This window comes from Eptatretus burgeri, chromosome 15, assembly GCF_056783735.1.
Source record: "Eptatretus burgeri isolate ZD-2024b chromosome 15, Ebu_testis_v1, whole genome shotgun sequence".
Lineage (NCBI taxonomy): Eukaryota > Metazoa > Chordata > Myxini > Myxiniformes > Myxinidae > Eptatretus > Eptatretus burgeri.
Window position 1 is genome coordinate 15,804,820 of NC_140975.1, and position 27,526 is coordinate 15,832,345.

At 47.7% G+C, this 27,526-nt stretch overlaps 1 protein-coding gene across 4 annotated transcripts in view; it reads right to left on the reverse strand.

The window, feature by feature from the left end:
- NOX4 (NADPH oxidase 4) overlaps positions 1-27,526 on the reverse strand; it is a 61,588-nt gene that overhangs the window by 13,040 nt on the left and 21,022 nt on the right. For 3 of the 4 annotated variants that reach the window (XM_085858044.1, XM_085858045.1, XM_085858047.1), the window contains 7 exons: positions 18,145-18,172; positions 17,466-17,538; positions 6,294-6,374; positions 3,554-3,734; positions 3,173-3,337; positions 2,850-2,912; positions 750-810 (listed from right to left, as the gene is read on the reverse strand). In XM_085858044.1, the coding sequence (XP_085714170.1) occupies positions 750-810; positions 2,850-2,912; positions 3,173-3,337; positions 3,554-3,734; positions 6,294-6,374; positions 17,466-17,538; positions 18,145-18,172 (652 nt within the window). The remainder of the gene's footprint in view (positions 1-749; positions 811-2,849; positions 2,913-3,172; positions 3,338-3,553; positions 3,735-6,293; positions 6,375-17,465; positions 17,539-18,144; positions 18,173-27,526) is intronic. The other variant, XM_085858046.1, reaches the window with a different exon arrangement.

Genomic DNA, 27,526 nt, shown 5'->3' on the forward strand with positions numbered 1-27,526 from the left:
TTAGGCTGTGGCTTCACGTGCTGTTAGTGCCGAGAACTCAGGCATCGATTTGGGATGTCCACTGGACACATACTGTCATCGTCACTGTGCTCGAGCAGGTAAAATGCGACCTCAAAATCAGATCGGGTCAGGCGTGGGTTTGACATCGCCCTTGGTTTAAAACGTAATTACATTGGCATCACAGCACCATCAAGCTGCATTCCTTTTCTAAATAACGTGTCCTGAAGATATCTATCCTAATACTATGAGTTCCCTTTCCTAATACTATGAGCTCTATCCTATTTTAATGCTGAATGCCAAGCAAGGAAGCAGCACTGGTACGACTCGGCCGGAGTCAGCTTCAAACTGCTCAGCTCCCAGACTCTCAAGGGACGTTCTAACCATTACACTACCGAGTCTGGTGTTAAAATGAAATTATTATGGTGCTGGATCAATAGTAAGGAATAACAGAGTGGGCTTGCAGAGGGAAAATTCCGACGGCACGTTTATGACATCATAAACAACCCGTCGCTCCACAGTTTGGCTCCCTGACCAAACAAGGGACCCGTCAATTAACGGTATACACCAGAAACAGTCACAGTGTTCCTACAGCTCATAACCTCACCAGAAAAGGTGTTTAAATGACTTAAAGCTTCTTCTGTTGTGCCAAATTAACTTTGACTATTGCCGTAAAGATCGTCGGGATTATCCTTTTTGAAGTATTCAACGGGTAATTGTTTATATAAGAGGGGTTTTACGGGTAAGTTTACCTGTCCAATCTCCGAGAACACGCAGGTGAACCATGAAACAACCCTTTGCATCCACAGGACACTGCAGGGAGAAGGAGGGGTGGCGGCAAGAGGGAGCAAGAGTATCAAAACCAACCCATCAGGCCTTAAGCAGCCCGACACTCAAATATGCACAGCACTGTGGATACGAGGACTCCCTGAAACCCAAACGAATGCTTTACAGGTTTAGCCTCACCATCCGTCAGCACGATGTGCCGAATAAACATGAAAAAAATGCTACTCTTCATGTTGAAGGAACCTTTTTGTAACATATTAAGTGAGATTGCATTATACGATTCCATTAGCTGCTGAATGAGTGATGTACATTCTCTGCAGGTGCTTTTCTCACACCGAGTAACTCCATTTGTCGAAGAATAAACTGCAAGAGGGGCTGATAGTGCAGCGAGAGCCCATGACGACGAAAAATAAAGTGACAAGCCACAATAACCAAGAGCAATAAAATAAAATTAAAATTAAAAAGCTCTGTCAGTCTTTCAATCCCATGTGGGTTATCGATGGCCAAAGACAAAATTGTTGCTAACGTGCTAAATCTGTTTCCTCGACCAAATATTGATGAAGCATTAGACCCATATATTGTTCAGCTTGCCTCGATCGTTCGGGCTGGAATATAATGTAACACCACAATGTGGAACACAACGTCTTATCTCAGACTAGTTTTTATTTTGTGGAGAGGCAGAAAGGAGGGTGGGGGTTAAGGAAGTTGTGTGGTCAGAATGATGAACGAACACTGACAGCACATTCACCTTTTGATGAGAACCTCTTACAGACATCACAATCACTACCCATGCATACATACAATCCATGTACCCCTCTATCCCCAAGACTTCTACATATCTATCTCACTCCAGTTGAAACCTATCTACTGCTTCTGCTGCCATTACTTTTCCAGGGAGACCATTCCATTCAACTATTCTCTCAGTAAGGACCACCTCCCTGAACACAGTCTGATCTCTTTACACTATGAGTTCTGGTCTGCCTATTATATTGCACCTAATGATGTGATTTTAGTTGTGCAAGAACAGACCAATGTTATGGCAGTGCTTCGTACAGCAATGTTCAGAGGACCACCACAAATGTCAGGTCAGGTATGGGAGCATGCGCTCGAGCAGGACGTCGCTGCGTCAACTTTCCGACAGTACTCCAGGGGCCCTTCATCTGGCCATTCCACAGGCAGATGCTTGGCCCATCCCCATCTCCTTGAGACGCCGATCAACCTGCTGCACCCACGAGGCACGTGGTCGGCCCATTGGCCTCATCCACTCACGAGGCTCTCTCGCTGAGAGAATCTGGTGAGCAGGATCAGCATCAGGAAAACGAGCCACATGTCCATACAGCCACAGCTGATGCTCACAGACCATGCAGGTAACAAATCTCATTTGAGTCTCTCTCAGCAATCGCTCATTGGACACAAAATCCAACGAGCAATAGCCAAGGATTCTCCGAAGAGATCTGGTAGTGAAGGAATTGAGCCTCTTGTCTCAGATCCCTGGTCAGAGTCCAAGTCTCACATCCATAGAGCAAGACTGGAAGCACCAAGGACCTGAAGAGTCAGACTTTCATCCTCCCGCACAGGTACCACAAATGGCGTGACTCCAATCCCACCACCTACGCATGGGCCGATTTCATCGTTGAAAATCTCCTCCTTCCGGCATCAGGATCTCATGACATGCAGCCAAAACATGCAGACTTCCAACAAGCACAACATTCCAGTATATTTTATTGAGTTATGGTGGTAAGGACATTGAACTGGAATCTCAAGGGATGTGATCGCCACAATGCAATCAATCGTCAGCATCCAGTCCTCATTCCAAATTCCCCATTTGAGTTGAGTACAAACCTGACCCCTATACCTCATCCTGGTTCCAAACTACCACAGTGGCCCATTTTACTTATTTGGTATTCCTCCAAAATTTGTGTTTAAAAAAAACCCAAAAAACATTAAGAAGTAGTGTACAAGTGGACATGTGATCGACATAACAATCGTCATGGGATCACATCGTTCATTGCATGTTGCAACAATCTTCAGCATTATGTTGCAAGACTGAAGACGTGTATACACACCTGGGTCAAAGTGAACGGATGGGTTTCAAAAGTAGATATCTCTGGACATTGCAAAAAGACGTACTGGGAAAGAATAAAGGGGGGCACGTTACCATTTCAAAAAGTAACTTACAGCCTCAAATGTGTGTAATATAGTCTGAGGCCTTTTCACTATCTTAAGTCTAGCTCGATCTTCAACCTGCATCGGCTGCTCTTCCCTCCCCCACACCACTCTCATCCCATCCCCATCACCTTCCAAATTTGCATCACATCTTTATACTACACAAAAAAATATATACATAACACCAAACAACCAAATGCATATGATGTCAAAGAAAACCCACCTGGCCAGGCCGAGCAGAGAATCCCGGTCTCTGCAGTGCTATTTCTATGACACCTCCTGGAAGGTTTCTCACTGAAGTCACATTGGCAATCTTCCCCCCACGTACGCATCGCATCAACCGCTCGCCGCAGTAAATGCACAGAGGCAGGAGGACCCACATCCATGACTTCCCCACAATCCGAAAATTAAAAAGCAAGAGGGGACATAAAACATACACCTCGATTTGCAGAACCTTTTTTGGCCGACGATTAATGAAAACGGCACCAAAGGTATACGTCGACATCAAATGGTGAGTTCCGCATACAGGTTCTTGAGATTGCACCTCAAGAAGTCTCTAAGGAAACTACTGTTACATTTTACAAAACCCGAACTTTCTAATCACCTCCGGCAGTTGGGTACGGAATTGTGGTTTGGCACGGCACAAGGAAGGCGAGTCCACACGATGACTCTCATGGTAGGGCGAGGGAACGCCAGCCCAGTGGACGGAGACATTGGCAGATCCAGGTGGTGGAATGCAGCCTGGTATGTGATCCTCCACATTGGTCTGAATCTTGAGAGCTCCTCTGTGAGGCAGACAAAAGATTTACAAGTTCAGCAAAGTATCTGATAAAGTGTTTTTATTTCTGTCGGTTACACCACCCCCCACCTTTCCTGTCCTGTCCCGTCCTAGCCACCCTTTGGCCTCACTTGACTCGAACTTTTCAAAGCAATGATAGCAACGAGGTGTATTAGCAATGATTTTGCAAACCTCAGAGCCTCTTTCAGGCCCAGCTGTCAGAAAGAAGGATGAACACTGAAAATCATTCCACCATTCCTCCACTCCCCCAATTTCTCTCTCCATTACACGCGGCTGCCATAACCAAAACCTAACAAGAAGCTCGATGCAACCATCGCTTGCCTGGACAAATATCATTAATGACACCGGACATTGCCTGTTTGGTGCAGCTGGTGGAAAGCAGATAAATCTCGTGAAAATTGCATTGTGAGTGCATGAGGCAGTCAGGGGTTGGGGGTTGGGAGAATGAGAGTGGGGAGGAGTGAAACAAGCTTCTCAACTGGCTTCTAAAATAAACAATATGTGCATCAAAATTTGCTCTCGACCCGATAACAAGAGGCACGTCCTAGTGGAACAATGCGATCACCAGGCGGTGTATTATCCGCAATGTGCTTGCTCCGTCGGAGCAGAAGCTGAAGTTGTGCGCTAAACAAAACTTGGATGAACACCAAAAATGTGCAAATCATGCTTATTCAGATGATAATTGTTCCCAAAATTACAGTGATTATGACCCCTCAAGATCTCATGGCTTAAGTGTCAATTATTTTTATTCACGGCAAAAATGTCAATTCATTCTCCAAACGTTAAACCTCAGATGAGAAAGCAATAGGCATTCATATATGTGGGAATATCTGAGAGATTCTGGTGAAACGGCATCCCTGTAATCAGATAGGAGAAAATATAGAAAACTAGTGTCCACGAATCCATGATGTTGGGTGGTTTATGGTTACAGTCCCTGTGGGAAGATCCGAAGCTATTTATTGGACTTAAAAGAATGTATCGGGCCTCCTGCTAATGAGCAATTGCTTGTGGTTAGTAAAGGTTTCAAGGTTTGTTTTTTTTTAATGAGATAATTGTTCACTTTCCATGGGGCCAGACAAGACGAATAACTATAAAGACAGTTAATTTTCAGCTTTTGTATCGTTTTTATAGAACTTCTGGAATTGTAGGAATGAAGCAATGCGATTGGCTCGAGGTCCCAAGAAGTAAACCTAAAGGCTCCTCCAAGCAATTTGAGGCCAATTGCAATGCAGAGGAACCGCTCAAAGCTGATACAGCTGCTAATTGCATGACTACGTTAAATACCATCGAACAAAGTACTGGCTCATCACGGATTCAATATTCGCACACCCCGTGTATTTGCTGGTCATAAAGTGTGACCTCCTTCGATATTGGAGCTTCGCATAGTATTTGCAGTTTTTTTTTTTTATTTTATTTTATATTCCACACTTCAGGACTGGTCTCCTATATCGTCCTGGGAAATTGGAAATCAGCCAACATCACAGCATCAAAAAGATGCAAAAACGGTTCCCCTTAACTACAACCCAATTAGCTTACTGCACGAATATAATCATCAGCAAGGTCATGGAATCAATCATCGCAGGTGACATAAAATCATTTATTTTCTCCAACAGCCTCATCTCAGATCATCAATTCAAATTCAGATATGGTCACTCTACCTTGGACATGCTGCTTCTACTCTCCCAACAATGGTGGAGGCGCTCAATATCAGCCGTGAGTTCAGGGCCGTCTCCCTGGACATATTTCGAGCTTTTGATACTGTCTGGAATCCTGCCTTGCTCTCCAAACTGTCTGCCAATGGCATCCAAGGCCAACTCCACTCTTGGATTCCTGACTTCCTCCACCCTCGTAGTCAACGAGTGGCTCTCAACGGAAGCCTTTCATCTCCTCTCCCTGTCAAGACCGGAGTGCCCCAAGGCAGTGTTCTCAGCCCTATATTATTCCTGATCTTCATCAATGATCTCACCTACTTTGGAAAATCCCCTGTATCTATTTGCTGATGACTCCACTTACTGCCGTGACATCTCTCAACCTTCTGACAGACAGGCAGCAGCCTCTTCCCTCTCCTCAGACCTTGACAAAATCACAAACTGGTTAAACACAATTTTGCTTTATGTATCCGGATTGTCCACCCTTTATGTTTTCCCTGACCTCTCATCATTACCTGCATCTCTTGTTTGTCCATCTCTGACTATCTTCTCCCTCTGCCCTGCTGTTGGTGTTTCCCCTTTCTCCTGCTGTGTCCTCATTTGTTCTGTGTAATCGCTCTTCCACGAGCCTCGACCATGTAAAAATAATAATAATTTTTCCTTTTTTAAACAATGCCCCGACATTCGCCGACCCCGACATTCACGGAATTTTTCAGGAATGTATCCCCCGCGAACAGCATCAGGTCTGTATCCCTGGGGAAATGTATCCCCCACGAACAGTCAGTCTGACAGTACAGTAGTTGTATTGGGCATCAGGCCGGGATGTGATCGACAAGCAATTTGTTACATGGTTTGTCCAGAGCACATGTAGTGCGACGCAAAGCGATGAGACTCACCCGAAAGCATGGCAAAGGAGGAGGATGTAGAAAACGATGTACAGGTTGTGTGTGTACCAGAATACGTTGTATGACACCAGTCTACAAAAAACAGCAAAGCAGGTTGGGGGGGGAGGGGGACACTCAGTAAATTGCAGCGATACCCTGATAGCAAGTTGTTTTGTCAATACAATCCACAAAATTGGAAAAGTAGACGTGCACTTAGATTCACTCACTCACGAACACACAGGCTGATTACAATAGCCTGTGCAGTCACTTCAGGAATGAACAAGGCCAACAATGTACAGCATCGCCAGAATACATAGCTTAAAGAAGATCAGAGAACAAATACTCTACTTTTTCAATCGTGACCCCCCCCCCCCTTACTGAAACGGAGATGGATGCTTCGAGACCGAGGTGGATGTTGGATACTTGAAACGGAGGACTCCGTTTCACCTTCTTAAATCCGCATGTGGAGATGACGACAAACAACACATAAACACACACTCTCTCCAATCCTTTCATGAGCAGGCGAGGCTCATGGATTGCAGAGCGGTTCCAGATTGCAGAGCGGATTGCAGATTGCAGAGCTCATGGAACAATGCAGAGCGGTTCCAGGGTACAGTAGATAAATTACGGTACCTATGGAAATGACGGATCTATATGAATGTAGATCTGGGTGTGAACTCGTACACCCATCGTTATTCATACTGTTGCGGTCTTCGCGCCCGCCGGCGTGCGAACGGCCACGTAACTCGAATCGCGGCACGTCGCCCACCGGACGGACAATCCAGTCGTGACCCTCTCGGACTAACGCCGGGAACCAGTCGCGGGTGGACCTTTCGGTCTCACCGCGATCGAGCCAATCAGCCCCCGCGTGGGATAGGGTTGCTCGCCAAATTCGAACTACCTAAGTACCCACGCGGAGGGTAGACCGGGCGATCGCACCTCGCCGCAGGTCGACTTCGGACACGGGCCACTTAAGCGACCCGTTCCGTACTATCAGAATAACCGAGCGGTGTTATCGTCGACCTCGACGGTTCGATTAATTATCGGGCGTATTCAGCCCACTACCAACCCCTTACGTGAAGCAAGATGGGGGTTCAATGGGGAAAAAGACGAAGCGAAGCGGGAAACAGTTCAACAATAAAGCACATTTATTCGCGACGAACGGAAAGCACACAAATACAATTCCACCAAATGCACACAAAAAAAGAAAACACAATTCCATTTACACAAAAAAGCAAACATAAAAGTGAAAACACAGTGCAGAGCTAATACCGACTACCGAGCACACGGCAACACTTATACAATTCTACTTCACAGACGGCGCCGACAACACATACCCAAAACCAAGGAAAAGAAATACCCCTTAAGAATGAGGTTGGCCTGGGGCCGAGACCTGGTCGGGCCTACCCGTCTGGTGATGAGACGCGGAGCGGCGATGGCCCCGCAACCCGCGGGCCTCGTGGACAGTGCCTGGCTGGGGGTGGGAACGGGGCCCCCTTGGTCGCACTATCTCAGCGCGGGGGGAAACAGGAGGGGGTTGCTGATGCTCGGGGTATAGAGGATCTTTATTATGTGCGACGAGCGTCTCCACCTCGGCCAGGTCGCGCTGCCGGCCTCCCAGAGGGTGCACAGCTCCTTGCACGACGCGAGCACCCCCTCGTCCGCCCTCGCCGCCTCTCCACAGCTCCGTCCCCTCCGTTCCGACTTCACTGCACACGACGAGCAGCTCCACCGCCCGCGAAGTCTTGACTCTCTGTTCCGACTCCTTCGCCTCGTTCCGACCTTTACTACTCGTTCTCGTTCTGCTGACTCTTTCGCTCCGACTTTTACTACTCCTTTGACTGACGAACACCGTCCTTTTATCCCCCCGTAACTTCGCCTTTGACCCCTCCTTTGACCTTTCAACTCGCTCCCCATTGGCCCGAGAAAAAGTGGGCGTGAAGGCTTTTGATCCACAAATTTGCATATATCGATCGCCCTGGGGGCGGGCCAATTCGCCCTCGCTCACCGATTGGACGGCAAAAAAGTGGGCGTGTGTCGTTTGGATCCGTTTTTGAAGCAGAAAATCCGTGATTTTGTACACGCTGTTCAACGTGCGCCCTACACGAGTCCAGCATCGGTGCCCATGAGTGGCGCGAGATGACGGTGATGCGATGGTGGCGAGTTGCGACGGTAAAGGTCGTGGCGGTTGTGGTGAAGCGGTGTTGTGGTTGGTGGTTGATGTTGTGGTTGTGGTGATGGCGATTGGTCCAAAATAAAGATAGTAAAAGAAAAACGGCTATCCTGAAGAGTCGCAGCACGTATAAATGACATGTATTCCCACTAGACAACGGGTTTGGGCCTAACTACACATGCACTTACCGAGATACCTCACCTAAGGGACCTGAATGGTGGTTTGCGAATCTGGTAACCACAACACTACCCCCTTCCCTTTTTACAGACTCGTCCCGAGTCGTCAAATTTTCGTGTGCCATCATGTGTAGTTTTCCCCTAGTACATTTTACCTACGGATCCCTGAGTGCGACATTCATGGTATTCGTGTCCCCAAAATAAATAACCTGAGGGCTGCGTAACTATCTAAACAAACTCACTCACACGGACGACTTAAATAAAATTGCCGGCGCTAAGACATACATGCCGGGGGGGCGCACTCATATGTACAGTACATCTTAACCTTAACTTACAAATCTTACACTAAACCATGGCCCAGGATCATTGAACTCTGCAAAAGAAAGCAGTTAGCAGGGAGCCAGGCTGCCCACATGCAGTCTCTGACTCAAACAATGCAGGTGACAGGGAACGTGGCTGGCTGCTCACACGCAGTCCAAGGCCTTCCCTTTTGAACTGAACTCAGTGAACCACAACGGTGCATGGGCCGCACAAACGTAGTCTCCGTGCCAGCTCAAGTGGCACACGCAATGAGCACAACGAATGGATGCATGAACACAAACACGGTGCACGGACCGCCACTGCAGGCCCGTGTTGTAACTGCCAACAGGGCAGTTCTTGCAGCTTGCAAACTGTTGCCCTTGCGGATCCTGGCGCACATGGAAATGAACAGGGGGGGCAAAGCAAAATTGAACGGGGCTGGTGAACATGGGCAGTGGGCATGGCATGGCAAAGGTGCAGGCAACACAGCCCGCAGAAGAAGGCCGCTGCAGGCAGAACACAGCCCGCAGAAGAGAAGACCGTTGCAGGCAAACACAGCCGGCAGATGAACTGGCCGGCACAGGCCTCGAAGAAAAACAGCCAGCAGATGAACTGGCCGGCACAGGCCTTGCAGCACACAGCTGCCGATGAAGTTGGCCGGCCTCCGCCTTGAAGCAAAACACGGCCAGCCGATGAAGTTGGCCAGCCTTTGCCGTTCAATGGAGGTTGGTGGAGGGAGTGCGGTGGTGCTGGCCACTTGGAAGGCGGGCTCGGACCTACCTACCTGTCTCCCTCCCAACCTATCGCCTTTGCCTGTCACTGTACATACCCACTCCCTTAATTTGTCAAACCCCAATTTAGCCCCAACTTATTTTTTTGTTGTTTTTATTTTTACTCCCCACTATAAATCGTCCCCTAACCCCCTTTATCGTCCTTGTTCGGCTAACCTATTCTGTCACCTAGCCTACTCCCAACCCCTACGTTCCCTTCCCGGAGGGGAATAAGGGAGAGCTAACGTCCTGTGCCGAGGCCCAACGAAGCCTCAGAATGGCCTCCCCAGAGTTCGGCGATCTATAACCAAAGTGGGTCCAGCGGCACACAACGACAGCGAGGGGATGGATGGTGCGGAGGGGTACATCTCCCTAATCTACCCTAACCATTAACTCTTAAACTACCCCGGGGCTTTCAACAAGCGCCTCTCGCTTAAACTATTGGTTCTAACAACCCAGATTCCCGTCGCCTGTGTTGGTGTCCTCACAATTTCGGGCCTCGCCCCCAATTTTCTCTCCGTGCCCTCACACGGTCTCCTGGCTGGGACACGTGGCTCCCTTTGGCAGGCACGACCCTCTGCCGAATCTCCCGCTATGGCACCCCCGGGCACTACACTGCCTCCGAGCCTACCAGCTCCCTAACACCGGGAGTGCCCCCCATGGCACCTCCCCTGAAACGCACACGTGGCAGGCCGGCCTCCCGGGCCCCTTTCCGAGGGTCACCCGTGCCCACTGCACTGCCCACGCGGCTAATGGCGCCCGGGCCCCCGCACCAAGCAGGCGCACCCGTGCCCACTACTCTATCCCGGCCCCCATGGGCCCTTGGCCTACCGCGGCCGACTAGCCTGGTGCCCGGGGTACCCACTCAGCGATACTCACCTTTCGCAGCCACGCTCCCAAGCCCGTCAACAGGGCTCCTGCACCCCTCCAAATGGGTCTCGAGCCTACTTTCCCACCAACAACAAAACGCCCTCCATTTTTCAATTTGACTAACCCAACTGAGTCAATCTACACTGACCCCGGGGGTCCCTTGGGCGAGGAGTCACTCCTCCCCAATCACTCATCGCACCATGCATTCCCCATTCGCTCCACTCACACAGACCCGCTGGCCTCACTCACTCAACAAGTACATGCTTCCAATTCACTCACCAACAACTCCTCAACACACACACCACTGAACTCTGCCATCCTCCGAACTACATCCCCTAACTAACTCGTGCTCCCACGTCGTCCCTTAAACTACAGCACGTTCCTTTTAACCTACGTAGCTAAGCTACGTCCCCACTACACATTCACCAGTCTGTCTCTGTCTCCAAATCAATCATTTTATTTCCCAACCTAAATCTGGCTACAATCCCTCTAACTAATCCATTCCACGGACTCCATGAGGACTTACCCCTGCCCCATGGAGTCGGTCTAGCTAAGCTAACCCTTCCCCCTAACTAGTTTCCATCCTGTGCCCAGGGAAGGGGGTCTTTCACCCCTTGCCCAGGAATCCTTTGCACCCGAAAGTGAGGCTTGGCTTTCTTTTTTTTTTTTTTTCCATGCGCAGCACCTGCGCGGCAACTCGCGCTCTTTGCACCTTGCAACTGCCCGTGACGTCATGCAGCTGCACGTGTTCCTCGTCCCTCCTTGGACGGGACCATCCGGCAGAGATACCCCTCCTGCCGGATTCCAACCCCACGTGCAGCCATGACGTCACCGTGCGCATATAAAAAAAACACAAGCCACACGTCTCGAGGGGTTCCCCACGCGAACACATGTGCTTTGCCCGTTGGAGCTTAACACACACGATCGCGTGGAGAACCCGTCCGGTCCAAATCCGTTTACCTGCCTAAACTTTGTCCGTCCGCGGGATCGGCAAATCCACCGCGTGCGTTTCCGGACCGGGACTTCACTCTCGCAAGCGAGCACGTGGCGGTCTCGTGCGTTGCACAGCACGAACCGCGTGCTCACTGCTGGGTGAACCCGGCACGGTCCTCGAAACAACCACAGCCGCTACTCGGCTTTCTCTCCTCTGTCGCCGTCTCCGTCTCCATTCGACCCACGCACACCTGCGTGTTACGACGCACACAGTCCACTCCATCACATTCACACGGGGAGACGCGGCTGCGTGCTCCCGCATGCCGACCGACATCTCCCTCTCATACCGCTCTCTCACACACACGGTCTCCCTGGCACACAGCGACCTTGCACACGGCCGTTCACTCACGCGTGCCTCACTACTCACACAAACCATACTACTCACACGTGGTGCTCCATTCACTCGCGCGGGGGCACTCACCCGCGGTGCCTCACCCACACACGCGAGGGCACTCAACCGCTGTGCCTCATTCATACACACGGCGACACTCACACACGCGGTCTCTTCCACACACGGTGCCTCACCCACACACGCGGGGGCACTAACCCGCGGTGCCTCACTCACACTCCGTGCCTCATCCACACACGGCGTGCTGGGAAGCACGTACTCCGGCACCATCGCCACCACACCACTCACACACGGGGTCGCTTCCACACACGGTGCCGCACTCACACCTTGCACCACACACACAGGGACAACCACACTGGGGATTTGTGTCCCCACAAGGGTCTCCGGGGCCTCTACACCCCCCAAGCTCTCCGTGCACCCGTCCACAGCACTCGTCCCCTCAACCTCGCAAAGCACGACCGAACTCACCTGGTCGTGACTCGCCTCAAGGGGCATACTCCCTCCCCTCGTTCCTGGAGGAGGCCATCCAGGTGCTCGCACCGGGTCCCAACACGCTCCGCGAGCTCAACCCCATTGTCCTCCACTACCTCCGTGTGTGCGTGCGCGTCACTTACCCCGTCTTCATCGTGTAGTCTTCCCTCTATCGTTCCCATCTCCCGTGTCTCTGCCAACTCTTCACCCTTTACCTCCCTTGTCTCAACTATTATTTCTGTTGTCGTCACCTCGTGTCTCGTCTCACACGTTTTGGTCTCCCCATTTAATTTTTCCCTTTCGGTCATCGTCACGACCCTCGCCCAACACGTTCCACGAATTATTTTTTCACCCGCCTCCACCGCGGGCCTGTCAGCCGTTGCACCCCCACCCAGCTCGTTTGCTCCCACACGTGGAGTCGCCATTTTAAGCTCCCTGCTCACTGCCTTCATGCACCCCTGCAGGCATTGGCCCATGTTCTGCGTCTCACCCCGCAGCTCTTTCATGTTTGTTTCCATTCCGTTCATTTTTGTATCCATCTTTTCGTTTATTTGTTGTGTATTCGCATCCATCGTCGTTTTCACTTCATTCATTTGCTTGTTCATGTCTTTCATTTCGTTTTTTATTTCATTTGTCATTGCCGCCAGCATGGCTAGCTAGACCACGTCGGTGCACTCAGCTGAGCCGTTTCAGCAAGGGTTTTGGTGGAGAGGGGGGGGGAGGTGTCATACACTGCGGCCGCTGCCGCACCCATTTCGGGCTCTGGGTTTAGTTGGGCGAGTCCGTGTTCCTGCACAATCAACATTTCCTGCTCGGGGATTCCATCCTGGACCATGGACTCTACATTATTACACATATACATTTCTAATACCCCCGGCTCCCGCTCGCCTTGAGACGCCATCTTGCTTCTCGTGAAGGGTTAATTTGCTCGCTCGTAATTTGGAGGGAATCGGGGGTCGCTTCTCTCACCCCTGGACCGATTCCCGTGAATTTCGCTGGAGACAGGAGAGCCCGTTTTCCTGTTCTCCGATACCAGTGCCGAGAGGAGGGCGATGGATTTGTATCCCACTCCTGACACCAGTGTTGCGGTCTTCGCGCCCGCCGGCGTGCGAACGGCCACGTAACTCGAATCGCGGCACGTCGCCCACCGGACGGACAATCCAGTCGTGACCCTCTCGGACTAACGCCGGGAACCAGTCGCGGGTGGACCTTTCGGTCTCACCGCGATCGAGCCAATCAGCCCCCGCGTGGGATAGGGTTGCTCGCCAAATTCGAACTACCTAAGTACCCACGCGGAGGGTAGACCGGGCGATCGCACCTCGCCGCAGGTCGACTTCGGACACGGGCCACTTAAGCGACCCGTTCCGTACTATCAGAATAACCGAGCGGTGTTATCGTCGACCTCGACGGTTCGATTAATTATCGGGCGTATTCAGCCCACTACCAACCCCTTACGTGAAGCAAGATGGGGGTTCAATGGGGAAAAAGACGAAGCGAAGCGGGAAACAGTTCAACAATAAAGCACATTTATTCGCGACGAACGGAAAGCACACAAATACAATTCCACCAAATGCACACAAAAAAGAAAACACAATTCCATTTACACAAAAAAGCAAACATAAAAGTGAAAACACAGTGCAGAGCTAATACCGACTACCGAGCACACGGCAACACTTATACAATTCTACTTCACAGACGGCGCCGACAACACATACCCAAAACCAAGGAAAAGAAATACCCTTAAGAATGAGGTTGGCCTGGGGCCGAGACCTGGTCGGGCCTACCCGTCTGGTGATGAGACGCGGAGCGGCGATGGCCCCGCAACCCGCGGGCCTCGTGGACAGTGCCTGGCTGGGGGTGGGAACGGGGCCCCCTTGGTCGCACTATCTCAGCGCGGGGGGAAACAGGAGGGGGGGTTGCTGATGCTCGGGGTATAGAGGATCTTTATTATGTGCGACGAGCGTCTCCACCTCGGCCAGGTCGCGCTGCCGGCCTCCCAGGGGTGCACAGCTCCTTGCACGACGCGAGCACCCCCTCGTCCGCCCTCGCCGCCTCTCCACAGCTCCGTCCCCTCCGTTCCGACTTCACTGCACACGACGAGCAGCTCCACCGCCCGCGAAGTCTTGACTCTCTGTTCCGACTCCTTCGCCTCGTTCCGACCTTTACTACTCGTTCTCGTTCTGCTGACTCTTTCGCTCCGACTTTTACTACTCCTTTGACTGACGAACACCGTCCTTTTATCCCCCCGTAACTTCGCCTTTGACCCCCTCCCTTTGACCTTTCAACTCGCTCCCCATTGGCCCGAGAAAAAGTGGGCGTGAAGGCTTTTTGATCCACAAATTTGCATATATCGATCGCCCTGGGGGCGGGGCCAATTCGCCCCTCGCTCACCGATTGGACGGCAAAAGTGGGCGTGTGTCGTTTTGGATCCGTTTTTGAAGCAGAAAATCCGTGATTTTGTACACGCTGTTCAACGTGCGCCCTACACGAGTCCAGCATCGGTGCCCATGAGTGGCGCGAGATGACGGTGATGCGATGGTGGCGAGTTGTGACGGTAAAGGTCGTGGCGGTTGTGGTGAAGCGGTGTTGTGGTTGGTGGTTGATGTTGTGGTTGTGGTGATGGCGATTGGTCCAAAATAAAGATAGTAAAAGAAAAACGGCTATCCTGAAGAGTCGCAGCACGTATAAATGACATGTATTCCCACTAGACAACGGGTTTGGGCCTAACTACACATGCACTTACCGAGATACCTCACCTAAGGGACCTGAATGGTGGTTTGCGAATCTGGTAACCACAACAATACGTTGGTTCCTCACTGATATAACAATTATACAGCACAAGCGCGCGTGCACACGCACGCACCACGCACACACACACACCTTTCAGATCTCTTAAGGAAACGCACATACATTGAACACTGTTTTCTTGGTATTAAATTGTCCAAACTTTCTGAACTTTTTGAGCAATTGTTCAGCAAACTTTGCAAAATTGTCTAACATTTCCAGTTTCGTTAAACTTTTCAAATCTCCACCTCGGCTTCCTACTTACCAATCCCACCACCTCGACTTCCCACCTCCTGACTCTCGTTTCCCCATTTCCCACTCCCTGCTTCCAGTCCCAGTCCCAGTCCTCAGTGTCACTTGTAAATGAGCAGTATTGCATTGGAACATCTCAATTGTACTACAATGTTTGCTTTACGACACATATTATCCCATTTGTCAAAGAGATGACCGTTTTATACTGGAAAATAAGTGGCCAAACGTCCAGTCTGCCAACATTAGTTGGTGGAGGTTAAAGAGCCCGCCGTGTCCTTCGCAAAGAGTACGCGAGCTATCACTGTCAACCTGAACAAACTGCAGATCCCAGGCCTGACTGTACCTATGGTCAAGCAATGCAAGCCACCTTCACAAGGTGTTCAGCGGTCCTGGAACATGACTGGAAACAAGAAGTTGTTGCACAACCAGATACTTGGATACCAGTGGTGGCTGACCAAATAAGGTTCCTCGATAGAAGAGAGAGATAGAGCAATTGTGCATCGATCATGAGGGAGGGCACTTTGAAAATTGCAAGTAAAACAGCCTGGTAGAGTTCCATAATAATTTTTTCTTGATATGAATAAATGGTTCGATAAACATGTCATTCATTTATTTCTACCTTCTTGTACACTGCAATACAAATGGCAAACAAACAATCAACTGACAGAAATCGGGCACTACTTCTGACTCACCCTGTGTGTGTGTATATATATATATATATAGATATCTTCTTCTTTCGGCTGCTCCCGTTAGGGGTCGCCACAGCGGATCATCCGTATGATCCGCATAGTGATTTGGCACATGTTTTACACCGGATGCCCTTCCTGACGCAACCCTGGTCGCCTCTTACGACACAGGGATATGGTACACCTATTTTAACCGGGGTATACACCGGCCCAGTGCACTGGTACTCACTTTGCCGACCTCGGAAGGATGACAGGCTGAGTCAACTCCCTGGTGTATTAATTCAGTGGCCCAACGGGGCTTGAACTCAGGACCTTTTGGATCCCAAGCCGCTGCCCTAACCACTGCGCCAACACCAGGCTCAAATATACATATATATATATATATATATATATATATATATATATATATATATATATATATATATATATATATATATATATATATATATATATATATATATATATATATGTGTGTGTGTATGAGGAGCGCAATTGATCTCGAGTCCAAGATTTGCTTCTTTTCACGAACATGAAATGCAACAATACTCAACGTTCAAAAATGCAGAATTATTCAGTCTGGTCATCATTCAACACTTCACTTTACATCATGTTCTTCTTCTTTTGTATGCAGTACGTGGCTGTGGGTAGCATAATTTGCTGAGTTTGAAGCTAGCTGTGCTGCTGAGGCAGTGCTCTCTGTGGCTTGGAGCAGGAATTTGTAATTTGTTCAGGGTGCCGGCGATGGCTCACCTACTCTTCGCAAAGGACACCGTGGGATATTTAGCGCCTGCTAACTTGTGCTGGCAGATGGGATTCTACATTTGACGTCCATCCGAGGGATGGCACACACACCTTGATGAATAACCCTGCCTGCGAAATACCAGGATGACGGTTGCTTAACAGGTGAGTCGAGATTCAAAACAAGGCCAGATAGGTCCTCTCTCACCACCTTGCGTGTCGTCACCAAACTCAGTCAGCCGAATGAACAATGCCTTACAGTTCCACTTAAGGCATTTACATTTACTTATTTTGGCAAAAGGGTTTGCCTGATGATGTCACAGAATTCTGGTGGGGGGAGCTTCAAGGTCAATTGGCATGAGATTGTTGTTGTTGTTCTTCTTCTTCTATGGCCCTCCCATCCCAACAAACAGCATTCCTCCCATCATCCATCCTTGATGGGTACCTCCACGAGTCATATAATCAAATGCTCTTTTAATAAGTGAATGCTGCTTAACCAATCCAGGTGGATTCAGGTGAATAAACTGGAAGCAAAGTTAAATTGAAGAAACGATATGGGGAATGAGGGAAAGAAACCAAAGGGAATAAATAACCAAGCTACGGACGAGCGGTAAAACCTCACCGGATGTTTCGAGAGGACGACGTGGCGATGAGGAACAGGACAACGACCATGAGGATGCCCGTGATTCCCGGCACTGTGTGCACAGCCTGCCATTAACACTCATGGCGCTTTCAGCTCATGTCATGCAAATGATCACCTCGGTTTGTGACTCACAAAAAGGGGATATCAGGCCGGTGCCCTGTGATCCGACACGCTCACATGACAATAATCAATTGCATGGTGAAGGATGGACAAAGGCTCAGCAGCATTGTGATACAAAGGGATCGAATTGTGGGTGATGTAAAGGGGTCAAAGGGCAATGTAGAAACATTTTGTTGAGATTTGGACGTTGAGCAAACGACAGCACAAAATGATCTTTCAAAATTCTAGAGGAGAGAGAGAGAGAGAGAGAGAGAGAGAGAGAGAGAGAGAGAGAGAGAAGAAAGAGAGAAGAAAGAGAGAAGAAAGAGAGAAGAAAGAGAGAAGAAAGAGAGAAGAAAGAGAGAAGAAAGAGAGAAGAAAGAGAGAAGAAAGAGAGAAGAAAGAGAGAAGAAAGAGAGAGAGAGAGAGAGAGAGAGAGAGAGAGAGAGAGAGAGAGAGAGAGAGAGAGAGAGAGAGAGAGAGAGAGAGAGAGAGAGAGAGAGAGAGAGAGAGAGAGAGAGAGAGAGAGAGAGAGAGAGAGTGTGCAAGTGAGACTGACCGGTTGTGAAGAGAAGTTTCCGTGGGTCCTGTGGAGGTGATTACGATACGTTATTATAGGGACTCACAGTAAGGTCGACACAGAGAAACAATGAGCAATATTGGTGAAGTTATGACGTAACTAGGACAGCACTTCACTTGTTTATACAATCACAACAATGCTTGACATCATCATCGCAGCTTTCGGCAAAGTTGCTCCATGTTGTGGTTGTGCCCCTCAATTCCTCGCCCCCCCTTTCCCTTTTTACACCCCACACATATTGTAAATGCTTTGCTGGTTAACCTCCACCATCTTCGAAGATGGATGGAGGTTACTGTTTTCACCCCTTTCTGTTTGTTTGTTACTGACGAAATCTAAAGATTTCGTTTGTTTGTTTGTCACTTACGAAATCTAAAGATTTCGTAAGTATATTGATGACTTCCGTTTGTTTGTTACTTACGAAATCGAAAGATTTCTTAAGTATATTGATGACTTCCGTTTCTATTTGTTTGTTTGTTTGTTTGTTTGTAGGCACGATAACTCGAGAACGGAAGAAGCTACCAATGTCAAATTACACCACGTGATTCAGAAGGGTGATGGCTAGCGCTGATTAGATTTTGGTCAAAATCGGTCAAAGGTCAAGGTCACAGCAAGGTCAAATATTAGATTTTTGATGGTTTGGTACAGATAACTCGAGAACGGAAGAAGCTACCAATGTCAAATTACACCACGTGATTCAGGAGGGTGGTGGCGAGCGCTGATTAGATTTTGGTCAAAATCGGTCAAAGGTCAAGGTCACAGTGAGGTCAAACATCCAAAACATTTGATTTTTGATGGTTTCGTACAGAATCATCTTAGAAACTTCTGGTTTGCGTCGCTTCCTTCTCTAGAGACAGCTTTTATTAGACAAGGTCAGTGGTCAAGTTGACGATTTCATAAGTACCAGTCTATGACTGCTTGTTTGTTTGTTTGTTTGTGAACAGTATTACCGAAAAACTCCTCGACGGATTTCGACGAAACTTGGTGGAGGGTTAGGTATGGTCCAAGGATCATGCCATTAAATTTTGGACTTGGTCCACCCCCTCCCCCCAAAAAAAATTGTTAGAGAAGAAAATATTTTTTTTTTGCATTTCTACATGTTTTAAGTGATTTCCAACTCCCCCAAAAATTGTTACCCCCCCCCAAAAAGATTTTTTTTATTTTGCATTTCTATATGTTTTAAGTGATTTCCAACCCCCCCAAAAAAAATGTAGAGAAATTTTTTTTTTGCATTTCTACATGTTTTAAGTGATTTCCAACCCCCCCCCCCGCCCACAAAAATTTTTTTTGCAACTTTTCTTTCAACAAAATTTCGATTTCCTTTTTTTGCATTTCTACATGTTTCAAGTGATTTCCAACCCCCCCAAGAATTGTTACCCCCCCCCCAAAAAAAATGTAGAGAAAATTTTTTTTTGCATTTCTACATGTTTTAAGTGATTTCCAACCCCCCCCCCACGAAAAACATTTTTGCAACTTTTTTTTCAACAAAATTTCGATTTCTTTTTTTTGCATTTTTACATGTTTTAAGTGATTTCCAACCCCCCCCCCCCAAAAAAAATGGAGAAATGAACTATAACTCTGTCAGCACTGTTGACATCATATTTAATGAATAAGATATAAGGTTCACTTGAGTGACCCAGCAGTATTGGCGGCGGAGGTTTTGCACTCTCCTGAGTGCTCCCCCTCTAGTTAACCTCCGCCATAGAAGATCGGAGGTTACTGTTTTCACCCCTTTCTGTTTGTTACTTACGAAATCTAAAGATTTCGTAAGTATATTGAAGACTTCCTTTTCGGTTTGTTTGTTAGTTTGTTACTTACGAAATCTAAAGATTTCGTAAGTATATTGATGCCTCCGTTTCTGTTTGTTACTTATGAAATCTAAAGATTTCCTAAGTATATTGATGCCTTGTTTGTAGGCACGATAACTCGAGAACGGAAGAAGCTACCAATGTCAAATTACACCACGTGAGTCAGGAGGCTGATGGCCAGTGCTGATTAGATTTTGGTCAAAATCGGTCAACAGTCAAGGTCACAGTGAGGTCAAACATTCGATTTTTGATGGTTTGGAACAGAATCATCGTAGAAACTTCTGCTTTGCTTCGCTAACTTCTCTCGAGACAACATTTATTAGAAAAGGTCAGAGGTCAAGTTGACGATTTCGTAAGTACCAGTCTATGACTGCTTGTTTGTTTGTTTGTTTGTTTGTAGGCACGATAACTCGAGAACGGAAGAAGCGACCAATGTCAAATTACACCACGTGATTCAGGAGAGTGATGGCTAGTGCTGATTAAATTATGGTCAAAATCGGTCAAAGGTCAAGGTCACAGTGAGGTCAAACATAATTCCGTAAATTCATGTGGAGAAATGGATTATTTTTGCTTCGCTCGACGTTATGAGTTCGTTTTAACTTCGATTTTAATTTTGTCTTCGGTTTTTGCGATCGCTTAGGACGCTTAAAACTCGGTTGTCGAAATTCTGGTAAAAATCGGATGTTTTGGAGACGTTTTAAGATTGTATAAAAAATATTTCACTCGACGCGTCACGGGTCGTCCCATGATGCAGTGCGCTCGAGCAGACGCATCGTTGAGTTACTTTAAGGTATAATATAATTGCGTGGAGAAATGGAGATTTTTGCTTCGGTCGACGTTACGATTTTTGATGGTTTGATACAGAATCATTGTAGAAACATCTGGTTTGCGTCGCTACCTTCTCGAGAGATAGCTTTTATTCGAAAAGGTCAGAGGTCAAGTTGACTGTCAAGTACCAGTCTATGACTGCTTGTTTGTTTGTTTGTAGGCACGATAACTCGAGAACGGAAGAAGCTACCAATGTCAAATTGCACCACGTGATTCAGGAGGGTGATGGCTAGTGCTGATTAGATTTTGGTCAAAATCGGTCAACAGTCAAGGTCACAGTGAGGTCAAACATTCGATTTTTGATGGTTTGGAACAGAATCATCGTAGAAACTTCTGCTTTGCTTCGCTAACTTCTCCAGAGACAGCTTTTATTAGACAAGGTCAGAGGTCAAGTTGACGATTTCGTAAGTACCAGTCTATGACGGCTTGTTTGTTTGTTTGTTTGAGAACAGTATTACGGAAAAACTCCTCGACAGATTTCGACGAAACTTGGTGGGGGGGTTAGGTCTGGTCCAAGGATCATGCCATTAGATTGTGGACTTGGTCCAAAATCCAATATGGTCACTATGGTGGCCATTTTGTAAAAATATTTGAACTTTTTTTTTTTGCATTTCTACATGTTTTAAGTGATTTCCAACCCCCCCCCCCCACCCCAGAAAAAAAATTGTTAGAGAAAAAAAAATTTGCAACTTTTTTTTCAACAAAATTTCGATTTTTTTTTTTGCATTTCTACATGTTATAAGTGATTTCCAACAAAAAAAACATGCCAAAATTATAATTGTGGCTGATTTTGGAACTTCAGGTGGATATACCCACGTAAAATCAATTTCTGTCTCAAGGAATCTAGTTATGACGAATGAATTGAGTATGTAAAAGTTAAAAGTAAAAGAGAAAGTTGCAAACTATAACTCTGTGAGCACTGTTGACGTCAAATTGAATGAATAGGATATCAGGTTCACTTGAGTGACCCAGCAGTATTGGCGGTGGAGGTTTTGCACTCTACCGAGTGCTCCCCCTCTAGTTCCCTCCTCTTTTCCGTTCGTATAATTACAGGCTTCTCGTAAACCATGGCGTGGAATTCCGAAGAGGACAATATTCATAATAAACGATGCAACTATCGGATTTCTTCCCAATCCGATCGTATGTAGCACGTGCCTGCTGGGTTGCGTCATCGCTGAGAGCACATGTGTGCCGTTGATGCAGTTCCTCCTGCAAGTTCGAGCAGGAATTTGTTCAGGGTGCCGGTGATAACCCGCCCACCCATCACGAATGTCACCGTGGGATCTTAAACATCCATTGACATGACCAGTACTGGCAGGCTTATTGTCCATCCGAGAGATGACGCACTCATTGATATCTCATCTGGCATGCAAACCACCAGAATGACAGTTTACAGCTGGGTTCCTATTCCAGATGGAAAAAGTTGACAAAGTCTCAAGGCATGACAGCCTAAAAGAGCTTTGCCTTAACATTAACACTTGTAAATATACAATCAAAACAATCCGTAACAAGAAAAAGAGCAATCAGATGTTGCAGACCCTCACCAGGACTTCTTTTGAGTGGGGTATTTTTTTTATAGGTTTTTGGGTAAATCCAATATGGCTGCCAAACCATGTGACCTATGACATCATATGTGTGAACCTTGTGTCCCTCATGGACAGGTGGTCATACGCGTAAAGTTCCATCTCGATCTGTTCAACCATTTCAGAGATTTTTGAAGGTTTAAAATATATATATATATATATTGTTGTGGTTGACCAAATTCGCAAACCACCATTCAGGTCCCTTAGGTGAGATATCTCGGTAAGTATATGTGTAGTTAGGCCCAAACCCGTTGTCTAGAGGGAATAAATGTCATTCATGAGGGCTGCGACTCTTCAGGATAGCCGTTTTTCTTTTACTATCTTTATTTTGGACCAGCCGCCATTATTACCACCACCAACCACGTCTCAACAGCCATCACACAACAACCACCAACCACAACGCGGCCATCACAACAACAACCACCAACCACAACGCCGCTTCACCACAACCGCCACGACCTTTACCGTCACAACTCGCCACCATCGCATCACCGTCATCTCGCGCCACTCGTGGGCACCGATGCTGGACTCGTGCGGGGCGCGCACCGAGCAGCGTGTTCAAAAACATCACGGACTTTCCGCAGAAAAACGGATCAAAAACGACTCACGCCCACTTTTGTTCCGTCCAATCGGTGAGCGAGGGGCGATTTGGCCCCGCCTCCAGGGCGTTGGAGGGCGGTCGCTATATGCAAATTCATGGATCAAAAAGCATTCACACCCACTTTTCCTCGGGCCAATGGGGAGCCAGCAAGAGAGGTGAAGGGTCGGAGGCAGAGGGTCAAGGGTAAAAGAGCGAAGCCACGGGGCTTATAAAAACGACTGCGTTCGTCAGTTAAGAAGAGTTCAGTTCAGTTGGAAGTTGAGTAAGAGTTCAGTTGGAAGTTGAGTAGAGTGTGCGGAATTCAAGAGAGTCGTCGGTGGAGCTGGAAAGAAGTGGTACTAGTCGGAGTGAAGAGGACGGAGCTGTGGAGAGGTGACGGCGGCGAAGGCGGACGAGGGGGTGCTCGCGTCGGTGCCGGGAGCGGCACAGGGAGAGGCCAGCAACGCGACCGAGGTGGAGGAGGAGACGCTCGCCACGGGACCCGAGACAGGGTTATATCCTCCTTTCCCCGAGCATCAGCAACCCCCTCCTGTTTCCCCCCGCGCTGAGATAGTGCGACAAAGGGGGCCCCTTTTCCCACCCCCTACCAGACACTGTCCGCGAGGCCCGCGGAGTTGAGGCGCCACCGCCGCTCTGCGTCTCATCATCAGACGGTAGGCCCGACACGGTCTCGGCCCCAGGCCCGCCTACCCCCCTCATCCTGGAGGGTGGTTCTCTTTTCTTTTGCTTTGGGAATGTGTTGTCGGCGCAGTCTGTGAAGTAAAATTGTATAAGTGTTGCCGTGTGCCCGGTAGTCGGATAGATCTGCATTGTTGCATTTGCTTTTTGTGTAATATTGCATTGTCTTCTTCTTTTACATGTGCTTTTGGTGGAATTGTATATGTGTGCTTTCCGTTCATCGCGAAATAAATGTGCTTATTGTTGAACTGTTTTCCCGCCTCGCTTCGTCATTTCTTTCATTGAATCCCCATCTTTCTTCACGTAAAGGGTTGGTCGTGGGCTAAGACGCCCGATAATTAATCGAACCGTCGAGGCCGACGAATAACACCGCTCGGTTATCCCGATAGTACGGAACGGGTCGCTTAAAGTGGCCCGTGTCCGAAGTCGACCTGCGGCGAGGTGCGATTGCCCGGTCTACCCTCCGTGTGGGTACTTAGGTAGGTCGAATTTGGCGAGCAACCCTATCCCACGCGGGGGCCGATTGGCACGATCGCGGTGAGACCGAAAGGTCCACCCGTGACTGGTTCCCGGCGTTAGTCCGAGAGGGTCACGACTGGATTGTCCGTCCGGTGGGCGACGTGCCGCGATTCGAGTTACGTGGCCGTCCGCACGCCGGCGGGCGCGAATCCGCAACAATATGTATAATATATATATGGCTGCCGAATCACGTGACCGATGACGTCATCAATTATTTTTTTCTGGGGACCATTTTATCCCGAGATGACCCTCAAAAATTTTCATGCTGAATGGATGTGCCGTTCTACATATGCAATTATGACCTAATAACGAAGGCACCTATGACGTCATGGAAAAAAATCACATTCATTCCCCCATGAGTACTTGCTATGTGGCAAGTTTCAATTTTTTCGTTGATGCAGTTTCAGAGATCCAGAGGTCCAAAGTTTTTCCATTTTCCAATATGGGACCTATGAAGTCATAATTATCATTACAACATTCTACACGGGTAGTCGCACCAATGGTGAAAAGTTTGCCTCAATCCGACAAACGTTTGTGGAGAAAAACACGAAAGTTCTGTCTGGACAAACAAACAGACAAACAGACCCAAATGCAACAACCTCTCCTTTGGCAAGGGTAATAAATTCACAAGTAAAACCTGTATTATGTGGCCAAACCACACTGCACCCTTCGGCATCTCACTAAAAATAGAAATGGGGTTTATGTGTCTTACGTAGTTAGTTTTCCTTGATAACAAGCGTGAGCACATAAGACAGGTTTTAGTGACCACAGAAGACAGGTTTTCCTGCTTTGAAATTCGAGCTTTGGAATTTTGCCTTTGATGAAACATGGCTTTATGCCTTTTCCCCTGCTATTCCTTGTGCCTTTGACAGTTGGAGTGAAACTTGAGATTTGGACAGACTGCAGTGACCTCTAGCGAGTGGTAATGGAGTACACCACTCAGGTACTTGTGTGTGGATTTGGTAATGGGTACCTTCTCTTAAATGTGCTGAAATTTGTTTTCACGTTACAAACAATGTCATCTGATAAATGTTTTGCTTTTATCTGTATTGTTTAATGAGTAATAACACAAGCAGGTGTACAGCCAACACTGAGCATCTGGTGCAGAGCCAGCATGCCGGTTTTTCCCTCTCCCAGCCTGAATTCCTGTTGCAATCTGTTTAAACGAAAAGCCAGCAGGGGGTGCAGTGCCATGGAGCATGCCATTGCTTCTTCTTCCACTGTATGGAAGCTTGGCTGCTGGGTAGCTATCATTTCTTGAAGCGCGGCTATGCCGCTGATGCTGTGCCCCTCAACCAGTACATTGGTACTCATCTCGCCAACCTCGGGAAGACGACAGGCTGAGTCAACCCCACCTGGTGTTAATTTAGCAGCCAACGGGGCTCAAACTCTGGGCCCTAGAATCCCAGGCCAGCAACCTGAACCACTAAGCCAACATCAAGCTTATATCACTGCTTAAACATGACATTTAGCAGGCTGCCTGCAAAACAGTACTTGCACTCTCTTGATGTTAAACAATGTTTGTTTGTTTTATATTGGGGAAAACCGTAGCCCATCGTGTGTTGACATCCTTGGCAAAAACCCTCATTTTCTACTTGTGTTGAGCAAAGCATTAACTACATCTACCCAACTGCCTCACCTGGAGCCTTACTGGTCTGCAACAGCTGAAGAGGACCCGCAAAGTCCATTACTTTCGGACCCCACTATTCGTGGGTGATACGTTCCTGAAAAATGTCATGCATGTTGGGGTCTGCAAATGTTGGGGTCCGCAAATGTTGCGGCATTTTTTTTTTTTAAGAATCATTTTAATTTTATTATTATTATTTTTTTTTTACATGGTCTTGGCTCATGGAAGAGTGATTACACAGAACAGATCAGGACACAACATAACAAAGGGAACAGCAGGAGAAAGGAGAAACACCAACAGTAGGGTGGAGGGAGAAAATAGATGCAGACGGACAAATAAGGGATGCAGGTAACGATGAGATACAAGGGAAAACATAAAAGGGTAGACAATATGGATACATAAGCAAAATTGGGTTTGACCAGTTTGTGATTTTGTAAAGGTCTGAGAAGAGGGAAAAGGCTGATGCCTGTCTGTCAGAAGGATGAGAGATGCCACGGCAGAAAGTGGAGTCATCAGCAAAGAGATAAAGGGGATTTTTGAGAGTTAGTGAGGTCATTGATGAAGATTAGGAATAATATGGGCCTACAACACTGCCTTGGAGCACTCCAGCCTTGACAGGGACAGAAGATGAAAGGATTCCGTTGAGACCCACACGTTGTCTACGAGAGTGGAGGAAGTCTGTAATCCAAGCATGGAGTTGACCTTGGATTCCATAGGCAGACAGTTTGGAGAGCAGGGCAGGATGCCAGACTGTATCGAAAGCTCAAGACATGTCTAGAGATACGGCCCTGATCTCGTCTAATATTGAGGGCCTCCATCTATTGTTGGGAGAGTAGAAGCAGCATGTCCAAAGTAGAGTGACCAGGTCTGAATTCAAATAGATGAGCTGACATGAGGCTATTGGAGAAAAGGAATGATTTTATGTCAGTTGTGATGACGGATTCCAAGACCTTGTTGATGATTGGAAGTAAGCTAATTTGTCTATAGTTAAGGAGATCAGTTTTTGCACCTTTTTATGTAATGCTGTGATGTTGGCCAATTTCTCATTTCCCAAGTGGCTATACGAGAGCAGTCTTAAAATGTTAAAACATAGGGGCAATACCCCTGGGCGCTCACCGGGTAGTGGCTGGGTAAGATAACCAGGGAACCCCTGGTAGGCAGGAATAACCCACAAAATATTTAACGAAGGAGAAAGTAAATACCTATGGAATCTTTTTTTTTTTAATGCCGTGAACAAACTTTGGTACATCACGGGTGATGAAGGTTGCAGTGAAGTTTCATCAGAATTGCAGGTGTAGTTTTGAGAAGAAAGTAAATACCTATTGTGTGGGGCAACCCCCATATACCCCCTTCGGACATGATTTTTTTTAATGCCATGAACAAACTTTGGTACATATACGGTGATGAACGTTGTGGTAAAGTTTCATCGAAATCGTATGTGTCGTGTTTGAGAAGAAGTTGCAAATATATGTGGACGGACAGACGGACGGACAACACGCCATCCCATAAGCTCACCTGGAACTTGTTCCAGATGAGCTAAAAAAACAACAAACAAACAAAAAAAAAACCGCAAAAACGCGAAGCACAAATGTAGAAACAAGTCACACATTATGACCCATGAATACCCAGAGTCTGCGAAGAGCGAATCCGTAAATAATGGGATCCGACAGTATTCTTTAACTCAAAAATCTTCTTCTGCAAGCACAAAGATGATTGGGAA